Genomic DNA, 18,323 nt, shown 5'->3' with positions numbered 1-18,323 from the left:
CAGGGAGAGAGAAAAAACCCAAACAAAAACGTTAACGTGATGCATTTTAGAAATTAATATGCACGCAAGACAAGACGGGAGGAAGATGAGTGTTACTTTCAAAAGAAAGTGAACTTTTAGTGAAGCGGAAATTTAAAATTAGCAACAGCTTTGTTGGCCAAGACTGTGTACACATACAAGGAATTGAGCTCCTTTTCCCCCCTTTGCTCTCAGTGTAAACAGAATAGACAAACAGTGGAGACTACAGCAACACAGCAGCATGACACAGACATTAACAGCATGTATGGGATATTCATATGTTTAATGGTGCCAAGCGCAAAGATGTTGGGATAAATTGTGGAATAAGTAAGGATGAATAGCTACAGTATATACATGGGGACAGTGTCATGCATGTAATGTCCTATTTAAATTTTTGTGTTTTTAAAGATAGTGGTTTTTTATATGATGTGTTATGAATGCTAATTTGGTGGTATTTAAAGACAAGGTTTCGTGAAAGTAGTTTACTAGACAGTTTAGTGCAATTTAGTGCAGGCTAATCTGGTTAGTTTGCACATTTGTGGTAAAGTTTACAGTAATGCACTATTGTTGGAGTGGTGCAGAGCAGGCTGTGGTGCTCATATCAGGTAACAGCCTGAGGCTCATGTGACTGTTGGGTTTTTTTTCTAATGCTGTAGGGTTTTTACCTTACAATGTAAAGCACACTGAGGCAATTGTTGTGAACTGATGCCATATAAAAATATAAATATATAAATGTAATTGAATTACCTTACATCACAGGTAGAAGACATCAGTTTATACACCGATCAGGCATAACATTATGACCACCTGCCATATATTGTGTTGGTCCCCCTTTTTGCTGATAAAACAGCCCTAACTCATCTAGGCATTGGCTCCACTAGACACCTGAAGGTGTGCCGTGGTATCTGACACCAAGTGGTTAGCAACAGATTTAATTTTAACATGTGAATTAGAGTTTTGCATCAGATCTATATCATAACTTGTGTCATAACTGTAACTCCATTTTAACCCTACACTGCAACCTTATACGGAACTTGACATGCGCCTCCCAAGGAATTTAACTACATTTCGGGTCAATTCATATCACAATGACTTCAATGGCGTGGAAGGTTGCACTGTAGGAATAAAAGGAGTTTCCGGTTACTATGTAAGTTAGGACATAAATTTCCTGCAGAAGTCTAAATCAAGCTTAAGTCTTGTAAGTTGCGAGGTGCGGCCTCCATGGATGGGAACTGTTTGTACACAGATGCTGGACTGGAGGTCAACATTTGAAGTCAACACCTCAAACCTGTTGTTGTGCTCCGTAAACCATTCTTGAACCATTTTTGCTTTGTGGCAGGCTGTGTTATCATACTGACAGAGGCCACAGCCATCAGGGAATACCGTTCCCATGAAAAGGCGGGCTTTCATGAGAACAGGCAGGCCTATAGTAATGCTTAGGTAGGTATATGAGTCGAAGTAACATCAGGACCCAAGGTTTCCCAGCATTGCCCAAAGCATTACACTGGCTGCACCTACTTGATTTCTTCCCATACTGCAAGCAATACACACACACTCAGCCATCCACGTGATTGAAGAGCACTTGATTCATCAGACCAGGCCACATTCTTCCACTGCTGTCTGGTCAAGTTCTGATGCTCATGTATCAATTGTTGGCACTTGCGGTGGTGTGATGCACGGTGCATTCTGTCTGCAAATCAGACCTGTGTGGATAAAGGACCCAAAATGCAGACTGTCAAATAAGTTGAGGGAACAAAAAATGTCTGACCTTTTATTTAGGCAGAGCATGTAATCAAAGACACCAGCAGAAAACAAAGTCCAGGTAAAACAAACAGAAATGCAGCCCAGGCATGACAATAGTATTACAGTATGATACAACAGAGAACTAAGACAAACTAAGACTTTAAACAGACACATGAGGAAATCAGGGAGATGGGAAACACCATGCACACAAAATAAAACAGGAACAAAAACATGACAACACCAAACAGAGAGACCGAGACTTAACCAAACAAATAAACAAAAAAAACCAAACAAACTACCAAGTAAACTGTAAAAAAAGGTGAAACTAAACTGGGAATGTTTAGTTTAGAAACACATAATCAAAACTTTATAAGCAATAAATAACCCAAACACAGACACAACATAATCAACAACAAGTAGAACTTAAATAAATATGTCTCCCATGTTCTTAAAAGAAAAGAGGCTTGTGTGCTCCTGTCTCAGCCTTTTTGAAGTGTGTTATTATAATTCTAATAGTTTCACTACGAAAATGTGATATCAGTTACTTCTTTTAAGTTGCAAGCAATGTATTTTTAAATGTTTTCAAAATAGCAACAGATCCTCATTAGATAACGAAACTGACTAAAAATTCTTCTCATTAGTAGAAGAGTGAGCAAATATGCATTTCTTTGGTAGAGAACACAAATTATTCAACTGAAAAACTGCCACTAACTTAAATATTTCACTTGGCCCCATTTGAGATGAGTTCAGTTCCCCGTAACAGCCTTGGCACAGAGAACAGATAGTACTTTACTCAAGGACTCATACACTTGAGCAAAATGGTGGAAAATAAAAATTAAAGCTGTGATCTTCCTTCCTTGTAGCTCATCCAGCTGCTCTTATTTAGAAGGCAAATATCATGCAAACATTCAATGTCCCTTCCCTGACACAACCTGTTTTGACACCCATTACATTTAATAGGCTATTTTCCACAGGCAGGTCTTAAATAGTGGCTTTAGTAATGTTGTTGAGCTGGCACAATGCTATGTTTGACTTTGGAGCCTTGATTACTGATGGTATGTCTCACTTCTGTTTTTTACTATTTTAAGCATTTTACTGCATTCTGTGGATGAAACATTGCATTTTATAACACTAGTACTACACTAATAATCAAGCTATTATGTTAGCAAGTTGAGGAACAGTTGCTGAAAACTGTCAAAAGACAAAGCACAGAAATCCCCCAAACCTATTTCCTTCATGTTTTTCTTCCCTGAGCTTTCCCGTCGCCAGAAACGGTCTTTCTCTGGAATTTCTAGATGGGAACAACAGCTCACCCTGCAAGCAAGCACAAACGCAAACATACCAGGTAGGAGTAATTTAACACCTAAGTTCATTGGTGCATAAAATCACGTGACGTTTGTCTCGCGTACTCCCACTGCACCTTTCTGCTCGAGCCACACCGGGCGGTGACGCAGTGGCGGCAGCAGTGTCAGGTGTCACACAGGTTTCACAAAAAAAAAGAAGTGACTCAACGGAAGTTCGCACAGGTAAGACGAAACCTAACATAATAGCATAAAACGGGGTTTAATATACGTTGTAGCTACTATCAAAATAATAACGCCTATTTTGAAAACACTGAGGCAGCCGGTGACTGTTTAGGTCGAGATTTTGAATTTTATTGTCAAGCACGTGCACATACTTCTTCCTCCTCCTCGCTGTCTTCCAGGGAAAATGCCAAACCAGCCCAGCAGCTAAGCTTGTACTCTTAAGCGTAGTCACTGAGCTCTTTCGTGTACAACTTAAGTGAAACTTACTTTGAATAAAATTTTGAGCGTTTAAATCTTTGTTAAAGTGTAGGTCTATAGGCTAACTACATTAGCTCGCAGTTATAACCACCATCTTACTGTTGCACCTGTAATGAAAGTTTTTTTTTTTAATTCAAAAAAAAAGACGCGATGCCCCCTGAACAGGACTGCCGTTCTTAAAGTCGCGTCTGTTGCTCGCCTCTGTGCTGAGTCTTCACTTTAGACTCGGTTATTTTCGTCTGAACAGCTGATTTTGTGGTTTTGGTTTTAAGAATAGTTGCATCATAGCTAATTAATGTGTCAAACAATGCGGACTCCTTAGTTGTTACCGTGTTGTGGTTACTTGTTGTCACGGAGAACTTTACTTTAAATAAGGGATAAAGGTCAGTATATGAACGGGTTTTTGATAAATTTATAAAGATTCTAATTTCTGTATTTTTATCACAGCGCACACACCAAATCTTAGCTTCAGTTCTTTTCAGGCTTTGTTTAAGATGTATTATCCAAGTTACCTCTGATTTAGTCGATGTTCCTGTTGAAAACCTGCACAAGTAACACAAATAGTAATTGTCAGAATTGTGGATCAGTTGGAAAAGGACAGCTAAGAGTTAATAATATAATCCAGAGATGACAGAGTGACAGTTTTTGAAAGATTAGATTATTTGTTGTCATACTAAAAAGCCATTAAACTGACTTGCATTATGGTTTATTAAGTGTTTAAACAGTAAATGCAATTTTTTTCCCCTTTCAGGTTTCCATATAAGGTTGCTAAACAGGAAGTCAGAATTCTGAGCGTTTGTTTTGCATACCTATGAAGCATTTCATTCTTTCCTTTGTATTAGTGTACAATTTTTGCTGCCTGTCGATGAGTGGATGAACACGTACATGTAGAAAATCTCTCTTTCTAATAGTAGGGATTTGTGTTTGCTTTTGAATCGTAGACGTCCTTTGTGTTTTCTTTGGTTTCTTCGGGCGTGTAGTGTTTAAGGATATGCAAAAGAGCGGATAGGCAACTTTAAACTGAAATGACCTGTATTATCCTTGTGGCAGATTGGTAGCTTGTCTAGGGTGTGTCCCTACCTTTCAATCGCAGTGCATGCAGGTATGGACTGCAGCCCCTGGATAACCTGCAAAAGAATCTGCAGTTTAAAAGGATGAATAGTACATTTTTCAGCACAGCTATCAAATTTGAATGTAACTGGCTACAGCAAAATATACAATTAATCAATTGATAAACTGACTTTCCTGCCAGGTTTAAACATTGTAGCAGTAACGAGTAGCCTCTCAGATGTAAGAACCTCATAAAAAGTTATTATGTTGTTAATCTGTGTCTCTCCTAAAAACTCTAACACTAACCTCAGACTAAATGAAATTAATTATATATAACTGACTAGAAATACATCTTATAAATATGTAATATGTGCAGTCATGTTTAATCACGTTTATCCAAAAGTGATTTCATGAGCACCAGTTGTATTGGACTATGTAGTCTATGTAGTCAGTCCTATGGCGAAATTCAGTCCAAAGTCCTCACACTATGCTTGTCCCAATTATGATGATGATGTAATAGGGACGCCTGAGTGAAAAGGTCCAGCTAGGAAGATAAATGATTACTGACTGTGCAGTGATTTCCAATTTATGGCTTTATAACCTACTGTCTGAGCACTAAACCAGGGTTTCATGGGCTAACATTCAGCTAATCCATCCCTGCTGACTTGGGAAACTGTACCAATAAAGTATGGGTTTGTCAGGACATTATTCATGACAAAGAAGACATTTCTGTTTGCTGGGAATGTGGTTGTTGGACCTTTATGAATGTTGGTTTTGTAAGGACAATGGGCTCACGCTCTGGTGTTATCAGTTTGTGTTGCTGTCTTGCAATCAAGTGGCACAAGCTGGAGAGCAAGTTTGAACATGTTGACTTGTGTGTTTGCATCCCACACTTCATGTGCTTGTTCTCCGTCGTATGTATGTCAGGAGCGAGAACAGATATCTGTCAGAGTGCATGTCATAGGCCTGCACATGTATTTCGAGTGCAAAGTTTCACTCTGGCATAAATCTTCTCAAGAGGTTGCATATGCCAAGAAAGTGGTGTTGCTGTCAGATAACTTGGTGGACTGATAGCAAATTCAGATTGGAAGAGGGAGTCTGTCACTTTATTTCCATGAAAAGCAAGAATTCTTCATTCAAGTGTCTAATAGAGGCAACTAGAGGACTGGCCTTGCTGTTTAAAAAAATTATAGTTATTCTTATTTGTGACTTTTCCCCGAAGATGGAGAAAATAGGAGACAACAGAAACATCAGTAAATCAGTGCAGCAGAATAGTCAGTTGCCCACTAAAGACATCCCTTAACTATATGCACAAGGGACCATATTACCATTGCGTCAAACAGATACATGAACTGTAGTGTTGAGATGCCTGAAATTGTTTGAGTATTAGTGTCAGAAGCTAAGAAATGCAGTCTGTATTCTAATACATATTTCTTACATTAGGAGTATTTGTGTTTTGTTTCTTTTAGGTATTTGGGTAATTGGCCGACATGGAAAGTAATCCATTCAGTCGAAGGAACTGGGCGGCACAGTCCATGCGTATCACTGCGAAGGAGCTGTCTCTGGTCACCACCCGAGGGAAAACCAATGCCATTGCAGAGCGCTTCTCCAAGTGAGTAACACTGTGTTGTCAGTAATATTTGCTTGTACTTTTAAAATGACCCTAATAGTAAAAGCTTAAATATACATTTATGCACTGAAAACTGAATCCACGTAGACGACAGCCTACTACAGACCTATGTGATTTGCTCTTGTGGTCTCTTGATCTCAGTCACAATTTCAGTATTTTGTGTGTAATACATCAAAAATAATTGGGACTAAAATGACTTATATTTGAGTTTTAATTAAGTTTTAAATGGTAAATGGCCTGTATTTGTATAGCGCTTTACTAGTCCCTAAGGACCCCAAAGCGCTTTACACATCCAGTCACCCACCCATTCACACACACATTCACACACTGGTGATGGCAAGCTACATTGTAGCCACAGCCACCCTGGGGCTGCCGGACACTGGCGCCACCGGGCCCTCTGACCACCACCAGTAGGCAACGGGTGAAGTGTCTTGCCCAAGGACACAACGATCGAGACTGTCAGAGCCGGGGCTCAAACCGGCAACCTTCCGATTACAAGGCGAACTCCCAACTCTTGAGCCACAATCGCCCCTACTATTCAAGTCAAACTTTAATTGTTGCGGAGTGCATTACATGTTAAACATTTTTGCAGTTAAAGACTAGTGATCACTGATCTAAAGCACTTACCAACTAGTTGATGATGTATGGATAAGACCTCTTAATATTTTATGATTTATTGTTTGTGTTACACAGTGCTAAAAAATGACAAAGAATACTATATATTTTCTGTTAAAGGTATAAAAATATAAAATAAACTAAATTAAAACTTTATATAAACACAACAAAATCAGACAAAAAAAACAACATTAAAATTAAATTCAAGTCTATCACTTATTGAGTTTACATTTTTTTCATCTCACAAGGTTCTTGAAGGAACAAATGGGCCTTTTAGAAAATTATGTGTATCTGCTTGTTATTGTTTTGAATCACTAGATGTCAGTGTTGTTTCTTTCTCTCTCAGGTACCAGAAAGCTGCTGAAGATTTGAGTGCAGAAAAGAAAAAAGGAGTAAGTACTTCTCTGAACAGATGGATAGTAGCAACATTTCATTTTCCAGTGACATCAGTTTAGAGTAATTTCTATTTTACCATGAGTTAAATAGTTTTGTGCAGCTGTTCCTGAATTTAATACATGAAAAAATAGAAAGAGTTCTCACATAAAGATCATCACGTCTTGTTTACAGCATTCTGATAATCCTGTCATAATGAACGGCATGATTAAATGATGTTTTTCTATGCAGCGTGTCTTGCTTCATTTGCTCAGCATCCCCTAGTAATGGTGTTCAACTAATTACAGTATGAAGAGTGCACATGCAAACACACACACTCACCATGCCAACACACTGTCTGGGCCAAATGTCTTGTCCTGGCTTACATCTCATTGGCCACTTGTTGCGATGGGCAGGCTATCAAGCCCATAATCCTACTTTAGTGTAATCCCCGTGCAATGTTTCCAACTGTAGGTTAGCTGCCTTGTCAGAAAGACTGGCAAAAACCTGGACTGGGATTAAACCAATAACCCACCAGCTAATACCATGAAGAAATATGAGGTATTGTAGCCATGGTTGTGTATAATATCGTTATTGTTTACCAGTAAGGGTAGTTAGCTTCTTTTTTCTGTGTTTAATGATATGACTGGTAATGAGGATGACATCAGCCTTTCTTCCTCTCCCATAGAAACATGATGTGACTGCATTAGACAGACACTACCCTGTGTTATTTTGTTGTAACGTAACTGTAATGAAACACTGCTATTGTAAATAGTTGGATTAACCACTGTTTTCTCTAACTTATGCTTTAGACTGAATCATTCTGGTTTACTTGTATGTCTATGAGGTAGGTGTACAGCTCATGTACCACAAAGGTCTAGTTACAGTATCAGAGGATAATAGTCATCTCCACGTGTGTCTGAGACAAGTTTGAATGAGCAGCGTAAAAACGCCATCTGGCTGTGTGTGTGTGTGTGTGTGTTTGTGTGTGTGTGTATGTGTGTGTTTGAGGTGGGGGAAGGGGGAAATGAATAATCTGTCAGATAAATTACATTAAAAATTGATAACAATTTTGTTGCATAGTTATGAGGGACCAAACGATTAAACTGCAAAGAGTAAACGATGTGATATTATGTTAATATTCACAGATTCAACAACAAATGGTTACAATAAGAAACTGAGAAATCTATTTTTTTCCTCACAGTTTTTATCCTTTTATGCGATGTAACAATTCAGTATGAGAGCAACTTATTCTTATATTTTATATGTTGTAATTTTTTGTGTGAGGGTCTTTGTGGTATCTGATGGTGTAGCTGTTCACAAAATATTGATGAATTGAGTCAAATTCAGTTGTTCTGATAACTCTACACAGTCCTTGTAGCTTAAGCAGTATTAAGCAGAAAAAACTAGGGAAGAAAAAAGAAATGCACTGGATATAGGGTCTTGCAGTCTCAGCTAGTTTAATACTATGCTATAATTAGTGCAAAATATTCGGCAAGTACCTTTAAATTCAGAAATCAGTGGCCATCAAGGCAACTGTGTAATACTCTGTGATGTGGTTCTTCTGACAGTGTTCTGATGGGAGAAAGCAAGTTTAACAAAACATGAATCTTTAATCTGAACTTTTGAAGTGTAGTTCCAGTTCCAGAGCAGCTGGATAATTAGCCAAGGCAGCTCTGAGTAGCCTGAACCTGGTTGAAGTTCATCCACAGCGGCCATAAAAAACCCTTTAATTTGTGGAGCTCTGATACTGTGATTCATCATGGCAGAGGGGAAATAAAAAAACTATTTTAATCCAGTGAGTCTACGAGTATGAGTGAGTTCCAGTTTGAATCATGACATTTAATGTTGTGATATTTATTATATTTATTTATAGTATTTATATTTATAGTATAAATATAGTATAAATAGGGTGTCTATGTTCAGACTGATGTAAATTATTACATGTCAAGCGTAACATTTAAAAAAAAAAACCTGTTCAGCAGTATATAATTACTGCCTGTATTAAAAAAAACAAACTAATTTTCCATTAAGTCTCCATTGAGTACTACTGATGAATCTCAAAACTCCTAAAAATGTACACAGTCTCCAGTATGATATGAAAAGTATGACAAAAATGTTCCACCACAACATCACAATTCATTGTTAAGCTATTTTCATTTTTTACTAAGAATTTGTTGATGATTAATTCTTGTACAACCATTGCTGTTTTCTAATAACTATTTATTTGAATGGCTGTGTCCATGTTTTTAAATTTTGTCTTTGTCCTAAGACTTGTATTATTTGGTCTGGTATCATAAATCCCATAGATACGGTTTTCAGTCACATTATCTTGATAAATCGTTTGGGATTGAAAGGCTGTCCAAGTCGTCACAGTTAACAAAGAGTTAACTTTTCCCTGTTTGAATCATTTCCTGCTCTGGTTTCCTGGGTATTCTGACTCTCTCTCTTTCACTTTCCTGCTGTTAAAGGGGCTGGACTAGCTCTTACAAGTAGATCTTGTCTTGCTGCTAGCATCCGGTAGGGCTCTGCCTCCCACTATCTGTCTGCACTGTGACCTGTAGAGGACCAATCAAAGGACTCCCACATCTTTTGCTGTCTAGTTGTGGTTACACCTCGTTCGGCCATTTCATCGCATTCAAGGTTTACTTTCTTCCTTTTGGCTTGAAAATCAAGGGCCAGCTCCACTACTTTTCAGTTATTTATATTCCTTGTGGTCTTGCCTGACAAAGACTGTCATTGTGCCTTTGTTATTTTGTCCTTGCTTTTTTTACAGATTTCTTCTTTTGTCTGTCCGAATGTTAATTCAACTCTTTTTCAGATGTACCAGATTCATTTTATTCACTATGGCCGAGGTAGTGGTGTCTAGTAGTGGATGGGGTTTTGGCGCTTTTTTTGGGGGGGTTTGGTTTTCATTCACTTGTAATCTCTACTTTGCTTTCTTATATTCAAGGAGATTTAATTAAGTTAAATTTAATTTAGTAATAGCATAACTTGTTTAAATGTTCACACAGGAAGCTTTGATAGAAAAGTTCATGTTACAAGTTGATTTCTTACCATTCTCACATCCTCTTTTTTTCCAACACTTTCATAATTAAGGAAGTTCATGCCTTCTATTATTGTGCCATGCTGCTTGCTGCTGTCTTCCTGTCACTGGTGGCAGCAGATAAGTAGTGAAAAGAGTTGCTGTCAGTGTCTTCGGGTAAGGTAGAAATTGTCATGTGGAAAGGAATGCAACTGAAGGATCTGTCTCAGATATCTCCATCTTGAGCCAGCTGTTAAAATTCAGCAGCTACAGCATAATATTTATTTCCTGGACCAACTCTGAACAGCTGTTCACCTAATCCTTGGGTGAAGCCAAGTTCAGATTCAGGCATTTCCTTTATTCCATTATACGGGACTGTGGATAAAGCTGTATGTCCTAATAGTGTATGCGTGTATAGTTTAGCTTATACACAGTGATTTTATGGTAAGCATAACATGCTCAACATAAAATTTTCTTTTCTTTTCTTTCTTGCAGTCTTTCGAGAGCGGAACAGTAGCCCTGCGATCTGGCAACCTCAGTGTTCTGAAGAAGCACTGGGAGCAAGGAGGAACCGGTGATCAGGACAAGACTTCTTCGGTTCCACCTCCACACCAGCCCATCTCACGCCACAGGCCTCGTACCTTGAACAGGCCTCCTTCCGTTACTGAGCCTCCGGTAAAGAGTCCTGGCCCACTGACAGATCAGGGAGGTCAACACGCAGCCAATAGTGTTCAGCAGGCCTCAGCAGCTCCAGAGATTGAAGACCAGAGAGGGATGGAGAAGGAAGAGATGATGAATGAAAAGCTTGAACAGCACATTCCAACCAGCCCGTGTGCCTCTTATGAAAGGCCCAGAGTGCCTTTGAACAACCTAAAGATGAAGTTTGAGAAAGGAGAAAAGCCCACGGAAAAGGTAAAATATTTTGCTTTTGATATCCCTGTAGCTGTGGTCACTGTATCTTCAACATGAGGATCTGAGGGTAAGGATTTTTTACTTTTGGGTAAAATAATTGTAACCATAATGCTGAGTCAGACCAGTCTTGTGCAATATTAGAAAAAAGACTGATGGCACAATGTTTCCCACATGTAGTGAGCTCCATGTTGCCTTCGTGACCATAGTTAATTAGTACATTTAAAACAATCTTACATGCTAATTGCTTTGCTGCTACAATCTCTGTCCAACAGTATACTAGTGACTTGTAGTTCATAAACAGAGATAAGAAGCTCTGAGTGACATATTAATGATTGATTAAAATCTGTGACCGTCCTGTACGTGCAGAAGTACTCAGTGCTTAGTGTAGTTTCTGCAGATTTTCAACATCCTTCATATTTAGATTGTTTTAAATGCATTACCCATTTTTACCCAGTTTCTTCTGTTTTCTGAAGGAGCGCTTGTCCGTGTGTGTCCCTTGTTCTCCTCAGCACCACCCACTCATCTCTATCTTTCATTCATTCAGCCCAAAACAACAAGTATGCCACTCTTTATCTTCTGTAACAGAGGAATGCAGAAGCATTCCTGACCTGGGGCCGTCTCATTCCTCACAGGATCCCTTTTGAGGAGCAGTTGTCTTTATCTCACTTTTTATTAGCTGCAGTGTGTACCCTGCTCTACTGGGATTTTCCCAGTCCTGGGAATCATATTTAATTTTTTTTATTGTATTTTGTTGTGCAGCTCTGTATACACCATGTACTTCAGTCATGAAACAACCTATAAAATAAAATGAACTAAGTCGTAGTGTTTTTCACTGCTAGTAAAGAAGAAGTGAAATTTATATTACTAACATTTAAAAATTAGACTGGAGCCTTTATAACTGAAATGGTTATATAACCTTATAATCAAATATAGTGCAGTGCACCCTTTGCCCCTGTCTGGCTGCAGCTTTCATTATTTTAATGTTCTAGTCGGTGTTCGATTTGCATGGCAGGGGCGGTCTGCGAGACAACAGGACTCCAAAGTTCCAGTGAAGCAGTCTGTAGAAATGGGCTATTTTAATTGGTCCAAACCAGCTCATGTGTGTAAAGGATAGGTGGTGCGAGAAACTGTGTGGTTTTCTCATTTGTTTGAGTAAAACAGGCATATTGGCAGACCAACGCACAGACTCTTTAGTAGAGTGGAATAATTTTGGTTCTTTGCCCACGTGCAAACGTGTGTTTGGTTCTTTTCAACCACATGCTGCATGGCTGTCTCTGCAGATACCGCTCTGGTTACCGCCAGGTATTCACTGGATGCCTGGAAAGCACATGAGCTTGATTTTGTGCATTTTTTACTGCTGAGTTCAATATCTGCTGCTCAAAACTTGCAGCTTGTTTGGGTTTGATCCAGTCCTACAGGCAGTGTGACTTTTGACCACTTGCCAGTGACAATGCTATGAATAAAAAGATAAATGAACTGATTTAGGCCACAATTAAAGGCAGGGGAGGAGCAGAAAACAAATTTATGCTTAAAAGTTCATAACTTCACCTTCATAAACTGATCTTCAGAACCCATCAGTTGTTTTATTCTTCCAGGGTGGCAGAGCAGCACTTCGTAGTACTTCATCAGATGACGTGGAGCAGCCAAGCAGTAAGCAAATATCAGTAGCATTAATGAAATGCAGAAAGATTTGGGTTTAATGCAAAACAACGTCAGGCAAGGCACTTAATTTGATCCTCTCTTCTGCTTCAGGTCGCCCTGTGCTGAGGCGATCATCATCTCTGAAGGAAAAGATGGCCAAGTACCAGTTTGCTGTTGCTAAACAAGAACAGACACATTCTGTGAGTTCATGTAATAAAGAGGTTCACAACAAAAACAGGGAAAATCCCAGTAATGAAAAGATTACCTCGTATTTTGGAGATTTTAAGAGAATTTTAATGAACATGATTCAAAGTGATCAAAACAACAATCAAAGTCCAACATTATTCATTACATATGTTAGTTACATCTTACCCGTACTGAGTTCGAGCCCCTTTCGCTTTCAGAGCTGCATTATTTGTTAGTGACAACAAGCTGCTGGAAAAGTTCCTCCGAGATTTTTGGTCCATGTTGACGTGACAGGATCACACAGTTAATGGATATTAACTGTGTGGATATATGAGCTCATTGTCTTGTTCAAGAAACCAGTTTGAGATTGAGTTTTGTTACATGGAGTGTTATACAGCCCAATTCTACTTTTTCTGCATAATCTATCATACAAAATGTAATCAAATGGAAAAGTCTCTTTTTTTTTTTTTAAACTTGTTTTATCAGTTTTAATCTTTTAACTTTATGCATCAAGCAAAAATGAAATTATATGCAACATTCTCTGACTTGAAGAAATTAGTTTAACATTTAAACCTATTTTCTGCACATTCCAGCACATAAAATAAAATATTTTTTGTGTTTACACTCAGTCTTTCAAATAGATGCAAGTAATACACAGCAGAAAATAAATAAAATCAAAGACTAGCGGTCCTGTTGCTCTATTTTCACCTGTAAAGCAGGAGTAGGGTAGGCGGAGGTTTACCCTGGTGCAGGTGTGCCACAGCGGTCAGTGGAAGAATCCGCGAGTTTCTCTGTGAATTTCCCATTACGTTGTTGCGCACTCGGAGCTTGTTTAGGGGTTGTTGTTTTTTCGGTGTAAAAAGAAGTTTTCTTCCCACGCACAACGGACACTAATGTTTTTGTCACTTTTTATGGAATCAAACTCAAAGTAAGGTCAGTACTTCCACGCTTTAAACGCTGCACGCTCATACTGATCCATTGTTGATCTGCACACAGCTGTTGTCACGAACGTCGCACTCGCTTACGTCACTGTCATGAGACATTCTCGCAAAAAAATCACGGTTTTAGTAACACAGTAACGCAGCGTTCCTACGGGAAAGTAACGGTAATCTAATTATCGTTTTTGCAATAGTAATCCCTTACTTTACTCGTTACTTGAAAAAAGTAATCAGATTACAGTAACGCGTTACAAGTAACGCGTTACTGCCCATCTCTGCTAAGGAGCCCAAGGTTTCCCAAGAAAATACCCCCCACAACATTACACCACCACCAGCAGCCTGAGCTGTTTATACAAGGCAGGCTTGATCCATGCTTTTATGTTGTTTACCCCACCATCTGAATGCTGCAGCAGAAATAGAGACCATGCAACATTTCTCCAGTCTCTGCTCAGTTTGTACTTCAGCAGGTCATCGTGGCCATGTTTACATGCATAAATACATCCAGGTGCTGTTATTGCCAGCAACTCATCTAATCTTTCCCACACAGAAAATGAATTTTATCATTCAGCACAGACCATTTGTTCTACCTTGCTTTTGTAACTCATGCTTCTCTGAGATGTTTACCTTTCTGTACCAGAAACAGGTGAACATCTCATTGTTTATTATATAACAATCAATGTTTCTCTCTTCTTCTCTCTTTTTCCTCCAGGTTTCGGCCCCACAGTCATCTGCTCCAAAAGCATCTGCATCTGAAAATGAGAAAGTAACGCCTGTGCCTGAATGCAATGGTTGGTCTTAAAGGATACTTGGAGGATACAGTCATGTGCAAATTTCATTTTTACTGTGCATATTGTGCTACTAGTCTGCTTTACCAGTCTTAATAATTGAGCAGCAACTGAGCTCGTTTATGTTCTGTCTGTTTTAGGGGACAGCACGGAGCAACCAAAATCACCGCGGGTGAGTCATCACAGCGAACAGTAGACATGCACATATCATTAACTTTAAAAAAACCAAAAAATCAGCCAGTGTTAATTGTCAATAAAGCTGACACTATTTATGTTTTTAGAAGTTTCGCCCACCAGAGAGGGAGACATGCATCGCTTGTACGAAGCAAGTGTATCCACTGGAGAGACTTGTGGCCCATCAGCATGTCTACCACAAAAGCTGCTTCCGCTGTATTCATTGCAGCACAAAGCTTAGGTAAGCATTCACACCAGATGCTTCCACTTCTATATCATAATCTCCTCTCATGTAAATATTCCTGTCTGTTTTATAGTCTTGCAAATTATGCTTCTCTGCATGGAAACATCTACTGCAAGGCCCATTTCAACCAGCTCTTCAAAGCCAAAGGCAACTATGATGAAGGCTTTGGTCATCGGCCTCATAAGGAGATGTGGGAGCCGCGAGTTGACGGAGATGAAGATGTTGAAGCGGTGAAGCAAAAAGAAGAAGAGAAAACTGCAACAGTGAATAGTCCAGCTGAGAGTGCCTCAGACATGCAGCCAGTCCCAGATGTGGAAACGTCTCCACAGGTTAAGGTTACAGATCTGACCGCCTTACTGGAAAAGCAGAGTTGCAAGAAGACAAATGTGAGCTCTGATGAGAAAGCTCAGTCAGAAAAGCCAACTGAGAAACGCAAACTGAAGATTGACTGGCCTCCCCGGACGGGTGAGCAGCACACCGGGACAGAATCCCTTAGTCCAGTCACAGAGGACATTGGTTCAAGCCGACCCTGGAGAGCCAAGTGGCCTCCAGATGATGAAGCTCCTTCAACTTTCCAGAGCTCAGAGCGCGCTGAATTGAAGAGCCTGAGGAGGAGCACTTCTCTTAAGGAGCGGATTCGGCCTTTTACAATAGCAGCCAAACCCAAGTCCACAAACCCCGCAGGTCCTCGCGAGCCTCGTCGCCATCTCAAATCTCTGCAGGATTGGAGAGCATCTTTTGAGGAAAAAACATCTTCTGAAGAATCAACCAAGGAAAATAAGCCAGAAGTCCAGCAGGAGAAAAAGCAGGAAAAGAAAGAGAAGAAGATGTCTCAGATGCAAAGTGAAGATAAAGAGACCATCTCTGAGGGGGACGTGGCGAGTCAGGTTGAGAAAAAGAAAGAAAGAGATGAAGGAGTAAAAAGAAATACAAAAGGAGACAAGGCGGCCGGGGACGAGGGCTCTTTGAGAAGCTCGTCTCCTGAGATGCCAATCAACCTTTCTCCACCATCAAAGCCAAACCAGAACCGCACCTCCCAGGATGTGGGCTTCTGGGAAGAGGACAAAGAAGGAAGTGATGCAGAGGATCTGAGTGCAGAGGATATAATCAAGAAGAACCGCTGTTATGAAGAGGAGGAGGACACTGAGTCATAGAGTACCTTACAATTTTACTGTCACTTCCTTACACCTTAAAACCCCTTTTCATATTCTCAGTTTATACGTAGATTATAATTTTAGCTTTGCCAGATTTTATAGTGATGCAAAAGTGTGTAATAGAGTATGCGCATTCATGCATATTTATATATTGAATACTGCCTTATGTTAACAGTTAATAACTTAAAAATGCAAAATTTTGTTTCGCATACTTATTTTCATTATATAGTTTAAACATATCTGATGAATCTTGTTTATGACTGATGATAATACTGGAAGGCTGGCCTCTGTTAAATTGAATCATTGACTGTGGTCATTATGTGCAGCATGAGCAGCATATTATGTGCAGGAGGTGTATCCACAATCTATTATAATTTATGTGGCACTTAATAGTACTCTTTAACTACAGGGAGTACCAGACTGCATGCAGCCAAACAGTCATAACGTGCAAGAAACAGTCTAAATATCTGCACTGCTAAGATGTCAGAAAGCACAGATATTACAGTTTAGGTTTTACACTTTGATTTAATTTCAATAGTAAATTAAAGAGAAAAAATTAAACAGAAGTTGAACAATTATGTGCTTGCTAAGAATTTACCTTATCTCCATACAACAACAAAAGCCTTGTCTTCTCTCAGGGATGAAATACTGTCCATTAGTGTCAGTACTCCCTAATAGCCGTCCCTTTGTTATGTAATTACTCTGATTTTTTTTCCTCTCTGCAAGCGTCAGGCATATTGAAATCACTTAATTTTCCCAATCAATCAGTCAATCAATTAATCAATCAATCAATCAATCAAGTGTACTATGCTAGCTGTAGCCTATCTCAGCTACCATAGGGCGAGAGGCAGGGTACACCTGGACAGGTTGCCAGCCTGACGCAGGGCTCCACATCTCACACAACATTTTTTTTTTTTTAATGTAGCGTGCATCTGAACATTCAACTATCACAAGGCCAGCTGCTTTTACTTGGTTAAAGTAACTAGATATTTAGGTATACAGACAAACAAGCGAGTGAAGTCCAACACCATGCTGCTGGGGGATTTTTGCTTTGATAGAAGTACAATTAGCGCTACAGTGATACATCAGAAAAGGCTTCCCTTAGTCTCAATCATAGCTGAAAAAGCTTCGATATGTTATTTATTTAGAGCTTTTTGATTGTGATGTTACATGTTAGAATATTTTTATTATTAATCACCATTGCCACAGTACAGAACTTTTTCTGGTAGGAAACTTTTCAGTTGCATACCCTTGGGGCCTTCAGATTTTTTTGTTTCATTCTTCTCAAATGTAATCCGGTTTATACTGTATGTTCACACTTTGTATTTTATATTGGTGGGATGTATGTTTTTAATAAATTGAACAATAAACCTTGGGTACCACAGTCTAAGCTGTCCGTTCAATGGAGGATTTGAGAAAAATGGACTCTTTTAATGTATAAACTACACAGGAACACAAAGGTTCATCTAGACCAGGGGTCAGCAACCTTTAGCACCCAAAGAGCCATTTGGACGCAATTTCCACGCAAAAGAAATCACTGGGAGCCGCAAATACTTTTTGACATCTAAAATGAAGATAACACTGTATATATTGGGGTTTTTTTTACCTTTATGCTTTGTGTGAACAACTAAGGTGTGTTGCTTAAATCCATGAAGTGCTACAGAGAAAATTACATTTTATTTATGTAATTAACACATTTTGAACTCTTAAAGAAATATAACAAAAGGAAAGACACCCAGCTGAACTAAAATGGTCCATGTAGCAAACAAAAACTGTTGTGAGCCGCCAACCTTATATCACCTTTGGGCTTTTGGAGCCTTGACCTGACTTTTAAAAAAATAATTGGAAAAAAAGCACTATGCTGCTAAAAGATGAAAAATAGATATTTGCAAAATTCTGCCTAAATATGTATTTTACCTGGTTAATGTGTGTGGCGGGGCGTGGCCTGCAGACGCACCTGAGCGGCACCCGCGATCACGCCTCGCCGCCTTAACGTCTGTGCTCTCTATGCTGTTGTGTTGGTATGTGTCGGGCTGTGAGCTTTAACACCGG

At 39.2% G+C, this 18,323-nt stretch overlaps 1 protein-coding gene across 2 annotated transcripts; it reads left to right on the top strand.

Moving 5' to 3' along the window:
- Positions 1 to 3,185: 3,185 nt before the first annotated feature.
- LOC146386962 (LIM domain and actin-binding protein 1-like) lies at positions 3,186 to 18,207 on the top strand. 2 transcript variants are annotated; one of them, XM_084928211.1, is made up of 10 exons: positions 3,186 to 3,287; positions 6,065 to 6,207; positions 7,187 to 7,232; positions 10,733 to 11,149; positions 12,745 to 12,799; positions 12,902 to 12,990; positions 14,624 to 14,702; positions 14,840 to 14,871; positions 14,981 to 15,114; positions 15,191 to 18,207. In XM_084928211.1, the coding sequence occupies exons 2-10, from the start codon at positions 6,086 to 6,088 to the stop codon at positions 16,269 to 16,271; spliced, it is 2,055 nt and encodes a 684-aa protein (XP_084784337.1). In that variant the 5' UTR covers positions 3,186 to 3,287; positions 6,065 to 6,085; the 3' UTR covers positions 16,272 to 18,207. The 2 variants fall into 2 exon arrangements, with proteins under 2 accessions (XP_084784337.1, XP_084784338.1); XM_084928212.1 differs by lacking the exons at positions 3,186 to 3,287; positions 6,065 to 6,207; positions 7,187 to 7,232 and adding an exon at positions 7,246 to 7,773.
- The last annotated feature ends 116 nt before the right edge of the window (positions 18,208 to 18,323 follow it).

Source organism: Perissodus microlepis, chromosome 5, assembly GCF_051167445.1.
Source record: "Perissodus microlepis isolate ML-2025 ecotype Zambia chromosome 5, ASM5116744v1, whole genome shotgun sequence".
NCBI classification, from domain to species: domain Eukaryota; kingdom Metazoa; phylum Chordata; class Actinopteri; order Cichliformes; family Cichlidae; genus Perissodus; species Perissodus microlepis.
Note: the sequence above shows the minus strand (reverse complement) of the source record. Positions and strands in the feature narration are given on the sequence as shown.